General features: G+C 35.5%; 1 protein-coding gene across 2 annotated transcripts in view; it reads left to right on the top strand.

Annotated features, from left to right (window-relative positions):
* Nucleotides 1-13,960, top strand: part of TGS1 (trimethylguanosine synthase 1) — a 33,938-nt gene extending 19,978 nt beyond the window's left edge. For both annotated transcript variants that reach the window (XM_033126359.1, XM_033126358.1), the window contains exons 11-13: nucleotides 2,371-2,587; nucleotides 3,484-3,562; nucleotides 13,815-13,960. In XM_033126359.1, coding sequence (XP_032982250.1) covers nucleotides 2,371-2,587; nucleotides 3,484-3,562; nucleotides 13,815-13,937 — 419 coding nt within the window. In that variant the 3' untranslated portion in view covers nucleotides 13,938-13,960. The remainder of the gene's footprint in view (nucleotides 1-2,370; nucleotides 2,588-3,483; nucleotides 3,563-13,814) is intronic.
* Nucleotides 13,961-20,931: the final 6,971 nt, after the last annotated feature.

The following is a 20,931-nucleotide window of genomic DNA, read 5'->3' as shown; positions in this document are numbered from 1 at the left end:
TATTATAGAAAACTAAAAATATTAAAATTGGGAAACTATTCTTTAGAAGAAAAGAAGAGTAGCCGGGGAGTCCCAGCTTTGCCACTCACTACCTTTATGACTTTGGGCATCATTTAACCTTAAAGGAGACATTAACTTGAGATAACTTCCGTGATATCTTTCAGCTTTAATATTCTAAGACACTAAAAGTCTTTTACATAGTAGATCATCCCTGTAGTAGCTTTACTTTGGAATCACAAAAAAGAAAACCTCTATTACTGTCTATCTGCCAAGAACTGTGTCAAGTAAGTAGACATGTGCTGTTTCCCAGGGAAAGGAAGGCTTCACGAAATTGAATAGTCTGCCCAAATAGATATAGCTGAGTTGTGAAGCCAGGGCTTTTACTCGTTTTTTTCTGAACCTGATATTCCTGTTCTTTCTAAATTCTTTTTAAAGTGTAGTATAATGTGATATATTAGAGGCATCAGTTGTTAAGTCATATTCTGAAGATGTTTCTTTCCCCCAATGTCTTTATAGTTTACATATAGCTTCCATTTCAGTAAATTTCACTTGAGTTTCATTAACTTATATAAAGTTTTTAATGTTACCTAGAAAATTATATGGTTCTGAAAAGAATAATATAAAAAGGTAGAAAATGATGAGGTGAAACTTAACACTGATTTTAAGACCAATGCAGATGAACTGTGTGTGCCCTTATTCAATCACTGCTGTGCTCCAGAGCACAACATGTGCTAACTTGTCGTTGTCTCCTGGGTAAGAGCTATCTTCATATTTACTGGAATAGTAATTATTCCTGTTTTCCCTGAATTCACTGTTTACTCTTATTTTCACTAGACTTATTTCCACTCAGATAGTTGTTATCTATGCATATACCCAACTGAATGGTTAGAGAATCCAGTTTTACATTTTTCTATTGTTAAAGATTTTTCCCTTTTCTGTGTCTTCCAGTACTTCTGTATCAGTGCTACTCTTTAGAATTTTCTGTGATGATGTAAATGTTCTATATCTGCACTGTCCAGTAAGCCACTAGACACAAGTGGCCATTGAGCATTTGAAATGTGGCAGTGTAACCAAGGATATAAATACTTAATATTATTTAATTTTAATCAGTTTAAAGGTAATAGCCACATGTGGCTGGTGGCTGCCATTATTATAGTTCTATATAGTGTCATCCAGCATTCGTCAGCATTTCATTTATGTGATACATTGAGTGCTTACATTCTGTTAGGCCTAAAAACAAAGTCTTCCTCCAAGGGAAGTACACATGAAAACATGAAGATTAACTGAATATATTTGATGTTGAAAGTCATTTTTTCCATTGACTTTTTGGTGTTGTCAGCATGTCTTTCCATCTGTCTCTGTACTATAAATGTAGCAGATTGAACAGCTAAAAAGGATATTTTCATCCTTTCTCTTACAAACATGAATGTTAGTTTATTTAGAACAGAAAAAATAGCATTGTAAATGCATGATTTTGCAATGCATAATTGCTGCTTGTATTCATTGTTCTAGTGATTTATTTCCTGCATTGCATCTCAAAAGTGTTAACATTTTGAAACCAGCATTTTCTAGAAAACAGCTGTTTCCTTGACAACCATGATGTATGCATCAGGGTTCCACTTAGCCCTTCCAAATGTAAAATATTTCCACTAGCTAACACACTAGTGTACATACAGGTGTACTTACTGCAGGACATGAGTAACCTAAATTTAACTTATGTTTGCATTGCTAATTATGAAATTGCAATAAATTTAATGAAAGCCCTTTTGGTGAAAACATAACGTTGTCGTGTTTCATCTACCTAAAATGTCTCTTTAAACAGCAGCAGCAGATGATTTTACATTTATTTATAAGTTGGCTATGTAGGTTTCTCAAAATTTGTTTTATTTTGCTTTACTATAGAAGTTGTCACATTTATCTTCTTCGGAGGTTGCCTCATTTTGAAGAGACTTTGAAGATGTCTTTCCAGACATCTTAGCATTTATAGGCCTTACGTGCAGTCGGGCCTTTCCAAGTATTTGCTGCTCGGGTTTTACACTGCACAGAGCACAGTGCTGATGAGCACATACTTGGCTCTTAGATACTTGGTAGTGATTATCGCTGCTTGCTTTGGTAAAGCTGGCTGAGTGACACAACTCTGAAAGCCATGTCCTTCAGTCGTATTTTCTTGGTACAACATAAGTGAATCTTTGTAATTTAGATTTAAAATTTTTAATTAAATTATCTATTTCTGGTATATAAGACCAAATCTCACTTGATCTTTAAAAAGGATTCTTGTACAGAAAATAAACACACTGATCAGAAGGTGAACTGTTCTATATAACTGCTAATCCGTATCATTTCACTCATCTTTCCTGTTCCCATTTTTAGTGATTGCCATTGATATTGATCCTGTTAAGATTGATCTTGCTCGCAATAATGCAGAAGTTTATGGGATAGCGGACAAGATAGAGTTCATCTGTGGAGATTTCCTGCTGCTGGCTTCTCATTTAAAGGCCGATGTTGTGTTCCTCAGCCCACCGTGGGGAGGGCCAGACTACGCTACTGCAGAGACCTTTGACATTAGGACAATGATGTCTCCTGATGGATATCCTTCAAACGTCCTAAGAATTTACACAAACACTGGTTGTGAGAAGGGTGTGTGTGTGTGTGTGTTTGAAAGAGAAATTAGTGAAGAGGAGAAGAGCTAATAGCACTTGATAGATTCTAGTTTTACATAAAAAGCAGGTACAATATGTAAAAATTAACTGGTGATGGATCTCCAAAAGTTATAGCAAATATGGGGTCATATTTCCTTTGGTTACTATCCAATTTTACCATTACAAAACAAGAACTAGAAAGCATTAATTGTTTGGAATTATTGTCTGGAAATTGGGAATTTCCTCAAGACTTGTCCCTAAAGTCTGGGTGACTGTCCCTTAGCTTTTCATCAGTTCACACTGGCTTGTGCTCATTCTCTGTGTAGCTTCAAATTTTTCCCGTTATTCTTCCAAGATACTGAAGCAAGCCCTTAGTTCATAAAGAGTAGTGTTCATATTATTTGTCCCTTTCTTTATCTCTACTCCCCAGAAGAACGATCTTTTTGACTCTAACAGGAAACATGTTTCTAAATTGCTAATTAAAACTTAGAATGTAGACTACAATGGACAGTTATTTGTCTTTATTCTTTACTGGAAAGAGGTAGTATTTTGCTTTCCTGCTGTTTCTATTTTCACAATAACTAGGAAATGCAGAAAGAAAAAGAGTGTGTATTTCTAACTCTTGGTTGCCTACCACTAGGATAAATGAAAATTAGGTCCTGACCCGTGCTACTGAATTATAAAATTTGCTACTTAATTCTCTTAGGTTCCATTAAAGGATTTAAATGTGTGCCTGATTATTACATATTAAAATACATATGGGTTATGATATAATAAGTAAAGAACTTAATCTCTGATTAAAAATTTACTGCTATTTTTGTTACTTTTCCTTAACTGCTATCACCTTCAAAATCTTCAGACTGTCCCAGAAGATCACTAATAATATTGTTTATTTTCTTCCAAGAAATGCTGATATTGACCAGGTAAGCCATTACTGAAGAACTATGAGCCTCTGCCATAACTATTATAAAAAATGAGCAGAAAAAGATAGAGAGTATTTCTCTGAGAATGTATTAATGAGAAGTCTGGCTTTTTGACCATTACTAGAAAACTGGAAGTGTTTGACAGTTAAATCCATAACTATTTCATCTTCATCTCCATCCACAGTTCCTGGCCTTTTAATCACTGTGGGCTCTGGGCTTTTTTAAGCATTCTGGGCTTTTAATCATTCTGAAAGGATGATTGAATGTGTTGTTTCAAATGCTCACATCTAAACTAGCCAAGATTTGTCTTTACTGAAACCTACCTTGAGAATAGAAATTTTAGGTATTCCTGAAAATAGTACCCTAAATAAAACCTTAATTTGGCCAGGATCAATTTCAACTATAGTCTTGAGATATAAAAGACACTTCACTAACATGAAAATGTTCTTACTCCTTTCTTACCATAAACATTTATTTTAATCATGTTATTTTTTTCCCTAGTAGAATTTGATCTGATATAACTGCCTCATACAGATCCAACCGTGTCTTTATTTCATGCTTTTGTTGATTTGTTTAAAAGCACTTTCTATATACTGCTTTGTAATAAGCATTCTGTTGAAAATCTTTTGTATTTCATATTCTAAATTTTACTACAGTGTTGCTAGGTGTAGGTTTTTCCTTGCTCTCCTATTTGGTACTCTGAGAACTGACCCTATCATTCTGAGCTTTATTCATCTTATTCTGGAAAAATTATCTCCATTATTTATTCAACTATGTTCTACTTACCATCTTTTTTCCTTTTTCTGGGACATCTATTATGTGGATGTTAGTCTTCTATAACTATTTTCTGGAGTTTTGCCTGCTTTTTCCTTCTGAAAGATTATCTCAATTTGGTCTCCTATCTAGTTCATTCCTCAGGTTTATATGTTTTGTTATCATAGTCCATTTGTTGTATTTTTTAGTTCAACTATTTTATTTGTTTATTTATTTTTAAGATTTTATTGGGGAAGGGGAACAGGACTTTATTGGGGAACAGTGTGTACTTCCAGGACTTTTTTTTCCAAGTCAAGTTGTTGTCCTTTCAATCTTAGTTGTGGAGGGCGCAGCTCAGCTCCAGGTCCAGTTGCCGTTGCTAGTTGCAGGGGGCTCAGCCCACCATCCCTTGCAGGACTCGAGGAATTGAACTGGCAACCTTGTGGTTGAGAGCCCACTGGCCCATGTGGGAATCAAACCGGCAGCCTTCGGAGTTAGGAGCATGGAGCTCTAACTGCCTGAGTCACCAGACCGGCCCCTACCTGTGCTTTTAATGTCATATCCAAGAAACCATTTCCAAATTCAATGTCATTTTCCCCTATGTTTTCTTCTAAGAGTTTTACAGTTTTAGCTAAGTAGCTTTTTAAAACTACTGGATACCCTGGTCCACTGGGAAAGATTCTAACTTATTTTCTGGGAATGAAGCTCAAGCATAAATCTTTTTAAAACTCCCTAAGTGGTTATAATGTGCAGCCAGAGTTAAGATTCTCTGGGTTAAAAGAAGAGTAAATAAAAACTAACAAGCCTGAGTTCTTACTCTCTGAGTTAGAAGGAAATGAAATTATATCTTGCTGCATATCATCTATTTATGAGCCATTGTGTCTAAACATCAGGTCTCCCAAATATGACAGGCTGTATCAGTTACAAGGAAAAAGTCCCCTTCATGCATTTTTATAACAAATTTGGTATTAAACCTGATATCTGTTACTCATATCTATGACTCAGATCTACATTTTAGACTCATATAAGATTGAACCTGTTGATTCCATAATTCTTATTTTTCCTATATGTAAATAGCTCTATAACTAGTCTCAAAAGAGGCTGTGTATGATCCTTATATTAAATATTAGATGAGCTTATCTGTGTACTTTAATGACAATAGGAAATTCACTATTTATTGTAAAAGTTACAGTGATTAAATTTTTTCTAGTTAAAGTAACACAAGCCCAAGGAGAAAGTTAACTTTTTTTGTTTAACGTGTGTTTTTGATTTATTTCAAACACCTGCCAGAATTACAGTTGGTAGTTTTACCTCTAGAGGGAGTAATGACACTAGAGAATAATAAAAGTCAAAAAGGAAACTTGAGGGCCGGCCTGGTGGCTCAGGGGGTTGGAGCTCCGTGCTCCTACCCAATACTGCCGGTTCGATTCCCACATGGGCCAGTGGGCTCTCAACCACAAGGTTGCCAGTTCGACTCCTTGACTCCCACAAGGGATGGAGGGCAGTGCCCCCTGCAACTAAGATTGAACACGGCACCTTGAGCTGAGCTGCCGCTGAGCTCCCAAATGGCTCAGTTGGTTGGAGCTTGTCCTCTCAACCACAAGGTGGCCGGTTCAACTCCTCGAGTCCCGTAAGGGATGGTGGGCTGTGCCCCCTGCAACTAGCAAGGCAATTGGACCTGGAGCTGAGCTGCGCCCTCCACAACTAAGATTGAAAGGACAACAACTTGACTTGGAAAAAAGTCCTGGAAGTACACACTGTTCCCCAGTAAAGTCCTGTTCCCCTTCCCCAATAAAATCTTTAAAAAAAAAAAAGGAAACTTGAAGTTTTAAGTATATTGTTTGCTATTGGATTTAGATCAAATTACAGTGAGAAATCAACTTTTCTTTTTAGAAGTGAAGAAAATCTATGTGTAGGATTTTCAAAATGAGAGAAGAGAGTACTACTGCAAGATTGAGAGAGAGCAGAGTTACAGAGAAGTCTACTTTTTGTTAAAGAATGTTTAGAATTTCACAACAACCTGAACTTACAAATGGGTTGGGTTCCCAAAGTTTATGAATCTGCTGTTTAAAATTCAGGCTACATTTTTCCATAGAAATGACTAGAAAGAACATTAATTTCCTCTCCAAGGAGATTTGTACTCTGGGTAACATCTATATTTAGGGTAGTTACACTGAGTATAGGCACTATATACAATTTGTCTGCCAAGCTTTTCACATAGCAGATGAGTCTAATAAGTCTAGTAAAATATTTTTCTAGGTCGCCTATTACCTCGATCTTTTATTCCCTCTTTTTGTTTGGGGGTATTCCAGGACGTATTCCTTGTTACTCAGACTTCACTATCAAACTCAAGAACGGAATAATTTAAAAAGTCTTTGTGATGGGCACTTTGGAGAGAAGTTATATACCTCATTCCCTGAAATCACTGTAGTTACCTGAGAACAGATTAAATTCAATTCTGAGATTCCTGGGTATTTTATCTACTTGATGCCTATATCTTGTTACCCGAAAATAAGACTTCGCCAGACCATCATCTCTAATGCATCTTTTGGAGCAAAAATTAATAGAAGACCCGATATCATATTGTATTATATTATTTCCTGGTCTTACAGCAAAATAAGACCAGGTCTTATATTAATTATTGCTCCAAAAGACTCATTAGAGCTGATTGTCCAGCTAGGTCTTATTTTTGGAGACACATGGTATGTTTTTCTTCATTTCTTTCCTTTGACAACTGTAAAATTGCAGCCAATACTAGTTTTGGGTCTGTCATGCTTTCCAACCATGAAAAGCTCTTTTAAGTAGTAAGTGTGCACAATATGCATAGAGGTCTCTGAGCGGAATAGAATGGTTTAGTCTCCCCTAGGAAGCTACACAGCTATGAAGCTATGATTGTCAGGCCCCATCTTTTTAGAACCCTATAGGTGGAATCTCTTTTTAAAAAAAAAAAAAAAAAAAAAAAAAAAAAAAAAAAGATTTTATTGGGTAACAGTGTGTACTTCCAGGACTTTTTTTTCAAAGTCAAGTTGTTGTCCTTTCAATCTTAGTTGTGAAGGGTGCCGTTCAGCTTCAAGCTGTTGTCCTTTCATTCTTAGTTGTGGAGGGTGCAGCTCAGCTGCAGGTCCAGTTGCTGTTGCTAGTTGCAGGGGGCACAGTCCACCATCCCTTGAGGGAGTCGAACCGGCAGCCTTGTGGTTGAGAGGACGGGCTCCAACCAACTGAGCCATCTGGGAGCTCAGCGGCAGCTCAGCTCAAGATGCCGTGTTCAATCTTAGTTGCAGGGGGCAGAGCCCACCATCCTTTGCAGGACTCGAGGAGTTGAACTGGCAACCTTGTGGTTGAGGGCCCACTGGCCCATGTGGGAATCAAACCGGCAGCTTTCGGAGTTAAGAGCACGGAGCTCCAACCGCCTGAGTCACCGGGCCGGCCAAGGTGGAATCTCTTAACAGTGGGCAGACGCAGGATTGGTGAGAGGAGTAGCTCCTGGTTGGTTTGATATAGTACCTCCTTATCTTTGTTTGATTTCATAACTAAAATGTCTAGCTTCATAAAAGTGACAGCATTTGTACTTTTCAGGCCATGTTAATTTGTTCATACCAGTACCAGAGAGTAGGACAACACTGAGAATCATCCCTAAGAATTGTGTTGAAAATTAACTAGGAGGCCCTGCATCATGTAGTTTGTGGCACTTGTCTAGTAGACGTACTACAGCCTTCTATGACTCCACCCAGATAGACATCATAACAATTAGTCTAAAACCTACCTATTTTATTTCCTGATAAAGCAGGAAAATATTTATAAATTGACCTAATACTGTAGGTAGAACTTATCCTGCATTTGTTTAAGTTGTATCGTAAGTATAAAAATTAATGTTAGATTTAATCAAGAGATCTCTTTCTGGTTGGTAGAGTTCTTGAGGCTCCCATTGGAGCCAATACATGATGTCTCGGAAGGGAAAAGTTCCTACTTATAACAGTCATCACACTTCTAATAGTTTATTAGGGAAAGAGTAGAGAGAGGGCTTATTTATAGGTAACATTTCTTAAACTTGTCATACAAAAGAATACAGTTATATACATTTGAATAAAACTAAATATTTTTGTAATATTAAATATTTTAAATATGGAAACCGGTAAAATTATTTGGAAATACATTTTAAATACAACTAAATTCGGTTCATTAGCATTTTTAGTGTTTGCTTTTGGCTGAATACAGTAAAAATTGACCATTAATTTCTTTGCAAATATCAGTTCCAAGCTATCGTAGTATTTGCTTATTCAATTTAAAAATGGCACCTTACTGTTTTCTAAATATTAGGATTAATGAGAAATTTGTGTCAAATTGTTGAAAATGAAATTTCCATGGTGGCAATCTGGTCTAATGGCAGCACTCTAATACAGTCAAAACTCTACCTATATAGTCGGTATGATGGAGTCATCTCAACAGGTGTTAGTCCAGGTTTTGACACCGGAAGCAGGAGAGAGTTGAAAGAGGGCTAAGAACTAGATTGGACTTCTGGTACATGTAGGAATAATTAATTCTAAAACTGCTTCACCTGAAAATACCCAGGCTTTAAAACTCAGAGCATTCCAAAGCACATTCCTGCTGCAAAGGACCAGTACCCTGCATCTGTATTACAACATGGGAGCTTAGTAAATACTTCTTCTTAATGGCACACTTCGAGTTTATGGGGTTCCCTACACATTTTCGTTGTTCATCATAACAACTCTGGAGTAAGAGAGTCAGGTTATGAGCCTGGTTTTATTGGCGGGTGAACTAGGGATTTGCTAGGTCATCCTGGCTCACAATGGCAGCAGCGTTCAGAGTGCTTTGCTGTCTCCACTGACAGGTATCCATTACTGAAAAGGAACAGATTCAGTTCTTATCACAGAGTTAGCCCACCTTGAGGTTGGGAGTAGTGAATAGAAGTTGTGACAAGAGAAGCAAAAGGAATTATATAGAATCTCTGCTGAATCATTTTATTTCGTTCCTGGTTGGTGAGAAAGACGACGGGGCTAAAAATTCACCACAAAATGAAAGGCATTTGCTGCTGAACTTTATCTGTCGTGGGTATTCTCTTTTCTAATAGCCGGTACCCAGGTTTTTAGACCAACTCTGTTCTTAGTGAAATCCACTGTTTAATCATACATTGCAATTAAGGATACCATTGATCAGCCTTTAATGTTTATTAGCCAGCTTTTCCCTTGGAAAGTTTGCTGCTGAACAATTAAAAACAGTATTCATTCTTGTACTGCATGTTGTTTTCCAGATGGGCTGTGGAACTAGCCTTGTACGTCAAAGTGCAAAGGCACAGATGTTTCTGAATAGAAGCTTATATTCACTCCTTTGAGTAAATTTTTTTAGTAAATGATGTAGATAAAGAATAGAAGGATGCCAAACATAGTGCTACATACAAGATCTTTGCTAATATCAAAGGCTCCCCGACTCTCTGGTCTATCGTGTTTATGTAACTTGTTGAATTTAAGAATAATCATCATGTTTCCAGTATCTGTTTCTGAGAACAGGTAAGGGACAAAGCTTTAATATTTGTGAGAACCGGAGGTAGCATTCACGTTATATGAAAAACTATCAGCAAAAAATATTAAGTTTTATTCACTTAAGCATAGAAAAATCTCATTTCTGTTTACCATGTGCAAAGAAATGGAACAAATTTTAATAAATACCTGTAATTTTTAGTGTTGCCTGGTTTTCCACTGATAAAAATACTTTTTATCTCCCAGATAAGTGTTCATTGGAAATATTTTTACCCAACTTGCTTTTATTTCTGTGTGGTTCTTAATTGGCCATAACAAAAGAAACATGATCACAACAAGGCATCTGGGTAAAGCACAAACTTTTTGACATTAGGTTTCTAATCACAGCCAGTATTTCACATGTTTGCTGCTCCTGTCACTGTAATTGACAGAGATCTGTAGGCCCCATAAAAAATACTCTTAATTCTCACCTGGTATAATTTGCATGTAGTAAAAGGAGATTTTTTTTTCAATGCTCTAATTTTTCTGCCTATTTTAAAGTGTTCCTGTCCTTAATATTTATGTTTTTCCATTAGGATCCGGTTTGGAAGTTATTTTCCCTCATTCATTCAATTACCATACATTTTTACTTTAAATCACTTTGCTTTTGAAGAATAATGCAGTTTTGAGTGTTTATTTGACTCTTAAATCTTGTGTGTTACCTGTTACTAAAGTTATCACCTTCATTGTGATCTTTACTTGTTTCTCCTTCCCGCATCCCCAAAGAACAACTTTATTGTCTGATGTAAAATCTTGTTGATGAGCATTCAGTCCTTAGTTTTGGTTGCAGTCCAAACTAATTGGGATTTCTTTTGGTAAATCTAATACATTTAGGTAATATACCAAAAACATAGCATGTAATCAGAACTGCTTATCTTTATTTGTTTACTTACCCACCCTTTTCCCTCTTCCTTTCTTCTCCTCTCTTCTCCTCCCCTCTTTTCTCCTCTCCTCCCTTCTTCCTCTCCATTAAACTTTAGGAAAGGGGAAGGAACCAAATAATATTTTGTCAGTTAAACCTGCTAGTGAAAAATAAAGACAGCTAGAAGTTGATGTCGTTAAGTTCGCTTAAAGCAAAGGATTAATTTATTGGCTTGAACTACATAATCTTTACAGCCTTTCCAACTCCTAAAAATGTGAAAAAGTGCAAAAAGGCTAAAATTCAAAATTATTTTTATTTTTCCATTTGCAGTTAGCATACTTATATTCATTTCAACTGTACAACATAGTGATTAGACATTTATATAACTTAAGAAGTGATCACCCTGATAAATCTAGTACCCATCTGATACCATACATAGTTATTACAATATTATTGACTGTATTCCCTATGCTATACTTTACATCCCCATGAGTGTTTTTATATGGCAATTTGTACATCTTAATCCCGTCCCCTTTTATTATCCATCAGAAATTATTTTTAATTAGAACACTTGAAAGTAGTATGTTAAGTTTCTGTAAATTTCTTTCTAAACACTAAACAGATCTGCTTTCAAAATTTTTTTTAAGCGTGCTAAAAGCAGGAGCCAAGTGTGCATGTGGGGTTTGCCCTGTCATTTTTTTTGACATAGATTCATTCACCTTTTCCTCTAGTATCAGGAGCAGTACTTGTTTTATTTATCCATCATCTGACTCTCGCTAGAATTTAAGATTCATGAAGGCAGAGGATTTTTTTGTTTTTTTGCTACACTCCACAGCCTAAAACAAAAACCTATAAATGCACTGTAAATAGTTGTTGAATAAAATAATTCATTTACTGTTTTGTAATAGACCTCAGAAAACTTCTATTTAAGTAAGCACATCATTATTCCTTTTTCTATCCAAAGCACCCAAATTCAGGCAACCCTCTAAAGAATGGAGACGGAGAAAAGAAACTACCATATCTTTTCAGAGATTTGTTTTAATATAACATTATTTATGGCTTATTAAAAAAATACCTTTTTGGGGGAGATGGATAGTATTCCCATTTTTCAGATTTAGAAAGTCAAAGCCTATCTTAATGGCTTTCCAAATCAACGCAGCAAATTATTGGTAGACCTTGTGTTAAAATTTCCCTCTGACTTTGCTTTTTCTTCTACCATACCCATCCTAGCAAATATTTTGCTGTTGTTTCAGCTCTACTTAGGTTCTCTTATTAACCCTTCTGTTCGCTCCTTTTTTCTCCTCCTCTGTTCTTCCCCACCCCAAGAAAACTTCAGTTTGCCAATCTCACTTTCTTTATAAATAAATTGCAGTTAAAGGAATGGGAGAAATACTTCACTTAAGTTATATCTTAAGAAAAATTGTGAAACAATTATATTTTAGATATACCAGACAACATGCTTTTTTAAAGACAAAATTCTTCATTTTGCCCTTATAAAAAAATCAGACTGACATAAAGATACCAAAATAGAAAACAAAACAATTATTCCTAATAATTGCCACTCTGAGACTACCAGGCTATTTTAATTTCTAGGTTTACTTAATCATGACATTTTTATTAGCAAACAGTGGGATGTACGTGTGCTTTTTATCACTATAATAAATACTCTGTTTGATTCGTGTTGCCACTTATTCATATTGATAAGAACACACCCATCTCTTTTGTGTCCCTTTGCGGGCAGAGGTGATGTTGACATTGTTACTGCCTTTATTGGCCTTTTTTTTTCTCTTAAGAATGTACCATAGAATGACCTGTTGTTTCTTCCCTATTTCTGTATCTGCTAGTTCTTTTCTAAGAGGAAGTTGAAATGCTTTAAAATACACACTCATTAGGAATGCACAATAAATCTTTCATTCTGCTAAATGCTGGTGTAGTACGTGTAATTAAACTGAGCTCTCTCAGCCTCCAAACCAAACTAGACCAATAGTGCCTCTCTTTGCAAAGTAATACAACTACAGTTTTGCCAACTACAGTTACAGAATTAATTAAGAAAATGCATGTCTCTTGTTTGTCCCTGTCCCTGATAGTACTTAGGGTATCCCTTTCTCCAACACTCAGCGTCTCCAATTCTGTGACTCCCAGGGCTTCCCACTGCATTCTCCTTTCCCTTAATTCTCACTGCTACCTCTGTAAACTGATCTCTGGTGATGAAAACATGAGTTAGAAGGTAATATATTTACTAATTAATAGACTTGAGAGGTTGGATGAAAAATATGGGACTAAAACAAAACTACCTGAATAAGAACTTAGGGTAAAGCACTGTTAGTGGGAAGCATTCTTTTGATGTTCATTCTGTGGAGGTGGAGAGGGTAGTGCTTTTAGCTTCCTAATAAAGGGATTCATCACTGTGTTCTAGTAGACCTCAAAAAGAGCAATATATTTTACCACAATAAAATAGGGAGGGGTAGATTTAAAAATACACACACACACACACACACACACACACACACAGTAGAGCAACAGGTGGAAGGAAGAAGTCCGTGCTGGCAAATAGCAAAAGAGACCAGTTAGAGAAGGAAAAAGTATTTAGTAGGAAACCAGAACTCTCATGAGAGTGGGGTCATAGCTGTCTTGCTCTCTGATGTATTATCCCTAGTATCATGCGTCATATATTATAGCTCAGTACATGTTGTTGAACGATTGAGAGGGTAAGATGTGGAAGATAAGGTGAACAGGACAAAAGTGTTCACCTTTTGAAAGTGAGTTATTTAAATTTCTATCTTAGTAAGCCTGATATTTGGAAAGGATGTGTTCATTTTCTCTTTCTCTGAGTTCTTTAGCTTCTGACATTAGAAAGATTAGGTTCTGTACAATAATAGCACTATCGTCTTATCCGTAGTATCGAAAGTGTCTGAAACAAGCATTTCTGCCACCAAATACTGCATTAATACCTGGAAGGTAAGAGTGAACATTTGAGATGCCTCATGATTTGAAGGACTTGAATAGAAAGCCAGAGTCGTCATATTATTTGATGAAACATATGATTGAAATATTTATTTTGAAATCATGCTTATGTATGTATGACTTCTGTTCCTTTTTTTAGGTGGCATCCTTAGCTGGGCCTGGAGGGCAAGTGGAAATAGAACAAAACTTTCTTAATAATAAGTTGAAGACAATCACTGCTTATTTCGGGGATCTGATCCGAAGACCAGACTCTGAATCATAACAGTAAGGTTATGTAAAAGGACATAAAAGGACAAAAAGATCATGTAGTGGTTAGAATGTTATTCAGATGAGACGCTGGAATTTCTGTATTCACTGATATTTTTTACCCTTTGTCTTATATCACCATGTAAAATGGAAACTTACAGGAGATTAATGAATGTTAATGAAGTACTTTGAGATCTTTGGGTAATATTAACTATGTATTGTACATTAGGACAGTGAGTGTCTGATATGGAAAAGTCAGGCTTTCTCCTGTGCTGAATGTCAGTCAGCATGTGTGTGAATATATGTGTATATGTCTGTATCTTTATAAAATTTTAGATATTTTTGTGTAACATCTTTGTGTGTATGTGTAAAAAGCAATTATTGTTATTTTTTTAATCCAGAGAGAAAACAATGAATGAGTTATAGTCTATCTACCCATTTAACCCCTTTTGAAATAAATAATGTTAAACCTTCAAGGATGGAAACACAAACAGTACAGAATGGTACCAAATGAAAAATAAAAGTCTACTCTTCATTCATCCATTTAAAAATACCCGCGGCTAACAGTATCTTACAATTCCTTCAGAGGACAGAAAGGAATTGTAGTAGACTCTTAATGCACTTTTTTCCCTTCATTGCTGCACTGTTCAATAGTCCCCCCACCTTTTTTTTACTTCATGAGTTTTTTTATTAATATATTTTGGAGACCTTTCCATGTCATCATATACATACAGATCTACCTCATTCCTTTTAGTGGCCATCTTGTGTTCTATCTTCTGGATAGACCATAATTTAACCAGTTCCCTGTTGATAGACAATTGGGCTGTTTTGGGTATTTTTAGTTAACACCTATTCTGTGCTGTGGTTAGAGTGGCATGTTTCACTCCACCCTCCCCAGCTCGGAGCATCATCTAGCATCTTAGTTTTTGCTATTTCATGTGTGGGGAAAATGGTATCTTACTGTTAGTGTGTGTTTCCTTAATTATGAATGAGATTTGAGCATATTTCCATACATTTTGGTCTTTTCAAAATAGTTTTGCCCTTTTAAACTGACTATTCCTATCTTTTATCAGTTTTTCTTTTGGATTATTTTTCTTACTAATATGTATTAAAACCCCTTTGTTTTTAGTAGGTGTTGCAAATATGTTTTTCCAGTTTGTTGTTAGTCTTTAGACTTATGAGGTGTGATCAAAAGATACAGTGAATGTTTAAATAAATAAATAAGTTGTTATAGTTAAAGACACTTTTGCCATTAACCCCCCTCAAAATGCTCCCCCTCACTTTGAACACATTTATCCCATTGTTCTTGCCACTTTCTGAAGCAGTTCTGGAAGTCCTTTCATGCGTGTCTTTAGTTTCACTGTCCTGGTTGCCTCGATGTCCTGATTGATTCAAAACATTTTCCTTTCCTGATCGTTTTGACTTTGGGGAAGAGCTAGAAGTCGCACGGTTCCAGATCTGGTGAATAAGGTGGATGAGGACACACTGTAATGTTTTTATTTGGCAGAAATTGCTGTACCAGAAGTGATGTGTGACATGGAGCCTTTCCATTCTGATCAAAACATACGATGAATGCTGCTGCCAAGTGCCATCCAACCAAAAGGCAGGGATCTTCAATACAGGAAGCAGTGTGCGGAATCTTAATAACAGTGTGTGGCAAGTTTCATCTTGTTCAGTTCAGTCAGTTGGGTGTGAGCTAGTTGAGAGAAGGTGTGTTTTAAAGTGTGCCATAAATCATCCTCCATCATGACAATGCTCCGTGGCACACATCGCTTTTGGAATGGCAATTTCTGTCAAAAACATTATGGTGTGTCCTCATCCACCTTATTCACCAGCTCTGGCACCATGCGACTTCTGGCTCTTCCCTAAAGTCAAAATGATTCAGGACATGGAGGCAGCCATGACAGCGCAATTAAAGACACACAAAAGAGGACTTCCAGAACTGCTTTAGAAAGTAGCAAGAATGATGGGATAAGTGTGTTTGAAATGAGGGGGAGTACTTTGAGGGAGATTAATGGCAAGGTAGTTTTTACTGTAGTAAACTTTTTTTATTATTTGAACATTCACCATATTGTTTGATCACACCTCGTATTTTGTGGGTATTTTTGTTTTGTTTTGTTTGCCATAAGTTTTTATGTACTCAGACTTATCAGTCTTTTTTCTTTGTTGCTTCTGGATTTACGTCCTTGGGAAAGATCTTTTCCACTCCCACAATATAAATACATTTATCCAAGCTTTTTTCTAGAACTTTCTTGCTTTCAGGTCTTTGCTCCCCTTAGAATTTGCTTTTTGACATTTTAGTTTATAAAGTTAGTGTTTTTAAAATTTCCATTGCAAAAGCAATGTGAAATATATTTTATAATGTGGCTTATATTCTTTTTCTATTAAAATGGCAGTGAAAGGAGGAAGAATATGTGTTGCTTCATTATTCATCTATTATAAAAATTGTATTCGCTCATTTTTACAAGTAGGTAAAACTAAAGAGACAGGACTCTGGCTATTGGGGATCTTGGACCTTTATCTTTTAATGTGGGCATGTTAAATATTAAACAAAACATGGTTTGGACTGGGATGGAGCTGGAGAAATCAGACTAATTTGAGGGGATTTTCAGTAAGTACTAGAAAAAATTAACTATTGAATAATAAACACCTTTGTTGGAGAATGAGAAGCAATGCTGATTTCAGTGTGCTGTAACTTTACAACGTGTCTGATTGCCTTGCAATATAGAGCAATTGCACTGGTCATTAGGATTAAATTACTTTTTATTAGTTTTACAACATCAAAATCTGTTAATGTTTTATTTTTACACTTTTTCATCATGTAGCATTAGGGTATGTATCATAAACTTGTCACCATTTTTTTAAATAATAGCAGCATTGATCATAAATAGATCTATCTGTTGGCCCCTAGTACTAGACTGTGACTTGACTTAGCCACTTGGGGTGGTAGGTGGAGGGGTTAAAGCGGATTTCCAAAATCAGTTAATTTTTAGTTTATGTCATTTAGCCTTTCATGCATACACTATTTCCACAATACATTGTCTTACTTGTACATTGTTAATATTAAAACTAATTTGTCTTCCTGAACGTGCATGACCTTATATGAGTAGAACACCTGACCAAGATTTAAGTATTCCTGCCCACTAATCACACGCAGATATAACTGATTTATAGACCTGTCTATAGATTATTAGTGTTCAAAAGAACTTTAGTCTATTATGCAACCCTTGTGTTCAAATAAAACCTCACTGAGAAGCCAAATATGCAAAACATAAAAAACCTTGGAGCTGCTTAACATAAAACAAGTGAGGACGCTAGCAGTCCTTGCTAGCGTCCAATTCTATCATTTTTTTCTTATTAAATTGCAAAACTTTTTAAAGCCATTTTTATAAATGAATATGTATTTTAACAATTTAAATACAAAGTAAACACCCTTCACCCCCACCCCCTGCCTTAAGCCCTTGCTGTCCACCCCATCTCCCACATTTTCATTCCTCTTCCCAAAGGCAACACCAGTTAACCCTGATATCTATCCTTTAAGACGTTTTCCTATGCAGTAAAAGCTTGTGAGCACACAGTGCAATGGTGGGCTTATATTATTTTGGTTTTGTTTTTAATTTAATATGTCTTTACAAATTTTTCCACATCAGCACATATACACCTGCACTATCATTTTTAACAGTCACATAGTACAAGTCTGTAAGAATTTCTTAACCATTACCCAACTATAAACATTTAAATTGTTCCCAGATTTTGTAATTTTAGATATTTTTCTAAGTAGGGTAGGCTTCTAGAAGTGAAAATTTTAGGTCAAAGGTCATGTTTATTTTTTTATTTGGTATATCATGTCAAGTTGTCTTTCAAAAACATTCTCACCAACTACGCATGAAAGGGGCCAGTTTCCCTCACCCTCAAAGACATTGCATATTTTCAGTTCTTACGTTATCAATCTAATTGGCAATAAAGTTAGTTTAATTTGAGTCTCTTGATTACTAGTGAGGTATGAGCAGCTTTTCATATATTAGCCAAATGCATGTGTTAGTCTAATTTTTTCACCAAATGAATACCTAATTGCTATATCATTTTCTATTAAATGAATTAACCTTTCTTCATTAATTTGAAATCTAACTCTGTGTGTGTGTGTGTGTGTAAGTGTGTGTGTAATTCTGTTTTCTGGAATTCCTGTTCCATCGATCACTTGTCCATTCCTGTGCCATATGTTTTTTATTACTATGATTTTCATTATATGTGTGGATACGTGTGAATTCCCCTGTTATCAGTCTCAAAATTTTCTTGATTCTTTCTGAGTATTTTTACTTTTTTTTAGATGAACTTGAATTTATCAAGTTCTATTTTTGGAATCCTTTAGGATTTTAAATTTTCAGCTTGGGAAGAGTGATATCTTCACAGAATTGACTTCCTATTCAAAGACTTCACATGCCTCCTCCATTATTCTGATCTTTTGTCTTTCAGTAAAGTTTCATCATTTTAGTTGTACAGTAGTTCTCCCTTATTCATGGTTTCAGTAACTCGAAAATATTAAATGGAAAATTCCAGAAATAATTCATAAGTTTTAAGTTGTGCGATGTTCTGAGTAGCATGATGAAATCTCATGCAGTCCCTGAACGTCAATCATCCCTTTGGTGTCTACACTGTATGCCACCCAACCATTAGTCACTTACCATGTTTCCCCAAAAATAAGACCTAGCCGGACCATCAGCTCTAATGCGTCTTTTGGAGCAAAATTAATGAAGACCCCAGTCTTATTTTACTATAAGACTAGATCTTTAATATAATATAATGTAATATAATATAATTAATAATATAATAATATAAAATACCAAGTCTTATATTAATTTTGCTCCAAAAGATGCATTAGAGCTGATTGTCTGGCTAGGTCTTATTTTCTGGGAAACATGGTAGTAGCCATCTTGGTTTTCAGATCAACTCTTGCGGTATCACAGTGCTTGCATTCAAGTCACCCTATTTTATTAATGACCCCAAAGCACAAGAGTAGTGAGGCTAACAATTCAGATATGCTAAATAGAAGGTGTAAGGTGCTCCCTTTAAGTGAAAAGGTGCAAGTTCTTAACTTAAGGAAAAAAAGTTTATTCTGAGGTTGCTAGGATCTACAGTAATGAATTTTCTATTCATGAAATTGTGAAGAAGCAAAAAAATTCATGATAGTTTTGCTGTCACACCTCAAACTGCAAAAGTTTTGGCCACTGTGCATGATAAGAGCTTAGTTAAGATGAAAAAGCCATTAAATTTGTGTGTGGAAGACAACAGAAAACATACAGATGGTGCCAAAAAAATATATACACATTTTAAAAAGGGAAAAACTGTATTAAAATTGTAATACTCAATATATACCAGTAACAAAAGATGAATACAAGTCATGTTTGACTTCTGCAATTGCAAGAGGTGCTCAAAGTGATTGCCATCAGCATCCAGACACTTCTGATTACGGCAAACTACTGCTTGAGCAATGTTGACTAAAGTGTCCACTTGTATACATGTTTTTAACACCCCAGGCGTGTGTGTGTGTGTGTGTGTGTGTGTGTGTGTGTGTATATGTATATGTATGTGTGTATATATATACACATACATATATATGTATATATACATATATATGTATATTTCATTTATAAATACATATGTATATATGTATGTTTATGTATATGGTTCAGTGCCTTCGAGGTTTCAGGAATCCATTGGGGGTCTTGGAACATATCCCCTACAGATAATGGGGCACTACCATATAAATCTTGCATATTTTTTGCAAATTTATTGCTTGGTATTTCACATTTTTTGTTTGATTTTGAATGGGATTTTTTTCGTTAAATTTTCTAATGCGTGTATTGTTTGTATAATATGTAACGGTGCTTTTAATTTTTTATATCCAATCACCTTACTGAACTCTTTTTGATAGTTCTTCTAATAGTTTTTCAGTTGATTCACTTTGATTTTCTAAATAGGCCATCATAACATCCACATGAGTTTTTCTCTTTGCCAATATGTATGCCTCGTAATTCTTACTCTTTTCCTATTGCATTGGTTAGTACTGCCGGGAATATTATGATAATGGCACTTGTTGCTTGCTTTTTATTTTGCAGTGAAAGGTTAGAAGCATTTCTATTAAATATTAATGTAGCTTGCATTAAAATTAAAGATACTACTTTTCTTTCCTGGAGTTTTTTTTGTTCTTATTGAATACAATACTAAGTAACTTAAAATTTCCAGTTATGCAACCGTATCTGCATTTTATCATTAAATCCTGCTTTATCACTATTATTATAGTTCACTACTGGATTTCACTTGGTTAGTTTATTTTGTTTTGTTTATGCCTTGAAAGTCTTCCATTTATTTCTCTGTCCTAAATAACTTTAGTGTTATTTATTCATTGAACCCTTGGTAGAACTCCAGGAATATTAGACCTGATACCTTTTTAAGGAAGACATTTTGATAGTAGCATTTTTTTAAATCATCTTTTTATTTACGTTTATTAATGCCATCATAAGTTTTGTTAATAATTTATAATCCCCTGGAAAATATCCATTCACTTAGATTTTGGTTTATTGATATAAACTTAGCACATTATCTCATGTTATTTGCTTTTGTTCTTTAACTTTTCATTTTTTATTAATTTCTGTCATAAAAAGTTTGAAAAACGAGCACAGAGAAATTTCATGTACAGTTCAGTTATCTTCCCACATGTTAATATCGTATCTCAGGCTGCTCAGAAGTGGACCCAGACAAATTCTAGAGGAATCTGACTACTGCCTACTGCCCAGCCACACTGTTCTCCCTCCACGCCTCTCATCCCACCATTTAGCCCTGATCCTATGGCTCTCAGTTCTTCCCAGCTTTTGCACAGGCTGTTCCCTCAATTGGAATATTCCCCTAACACACTGTACTTCACCTGACTAAAACCAACTCAGCTTTCACTGATCAGACATCACATCTTTAGGAGGCTTTCCAGTCCTTCTTCCAATTCTTCTTGGGATCAG

This window comes from Rhinolophus ferrumequinum, chromosome 14 (assembly GCF_004115265.2).
Source record: "Rhinolophus ferrumequinum isolate MPI-CBG mRhiFer1 chromosome 14, mRhiFer1_v1.p, whole genome shotgun sequence".
NCBI classification, from domain to species: Eukaryota; Metazoa; Chordata; class Mammalia; order Chiroptera; family Rhinolophidae; genus Rhinolophus; species Rhinolophus ferrumequinum.
The sequence above is the reverse complement of the archived record's forward strand: the minus strand, read 5'-3'. Positions and strand labels throughout refer to the sequence as shown.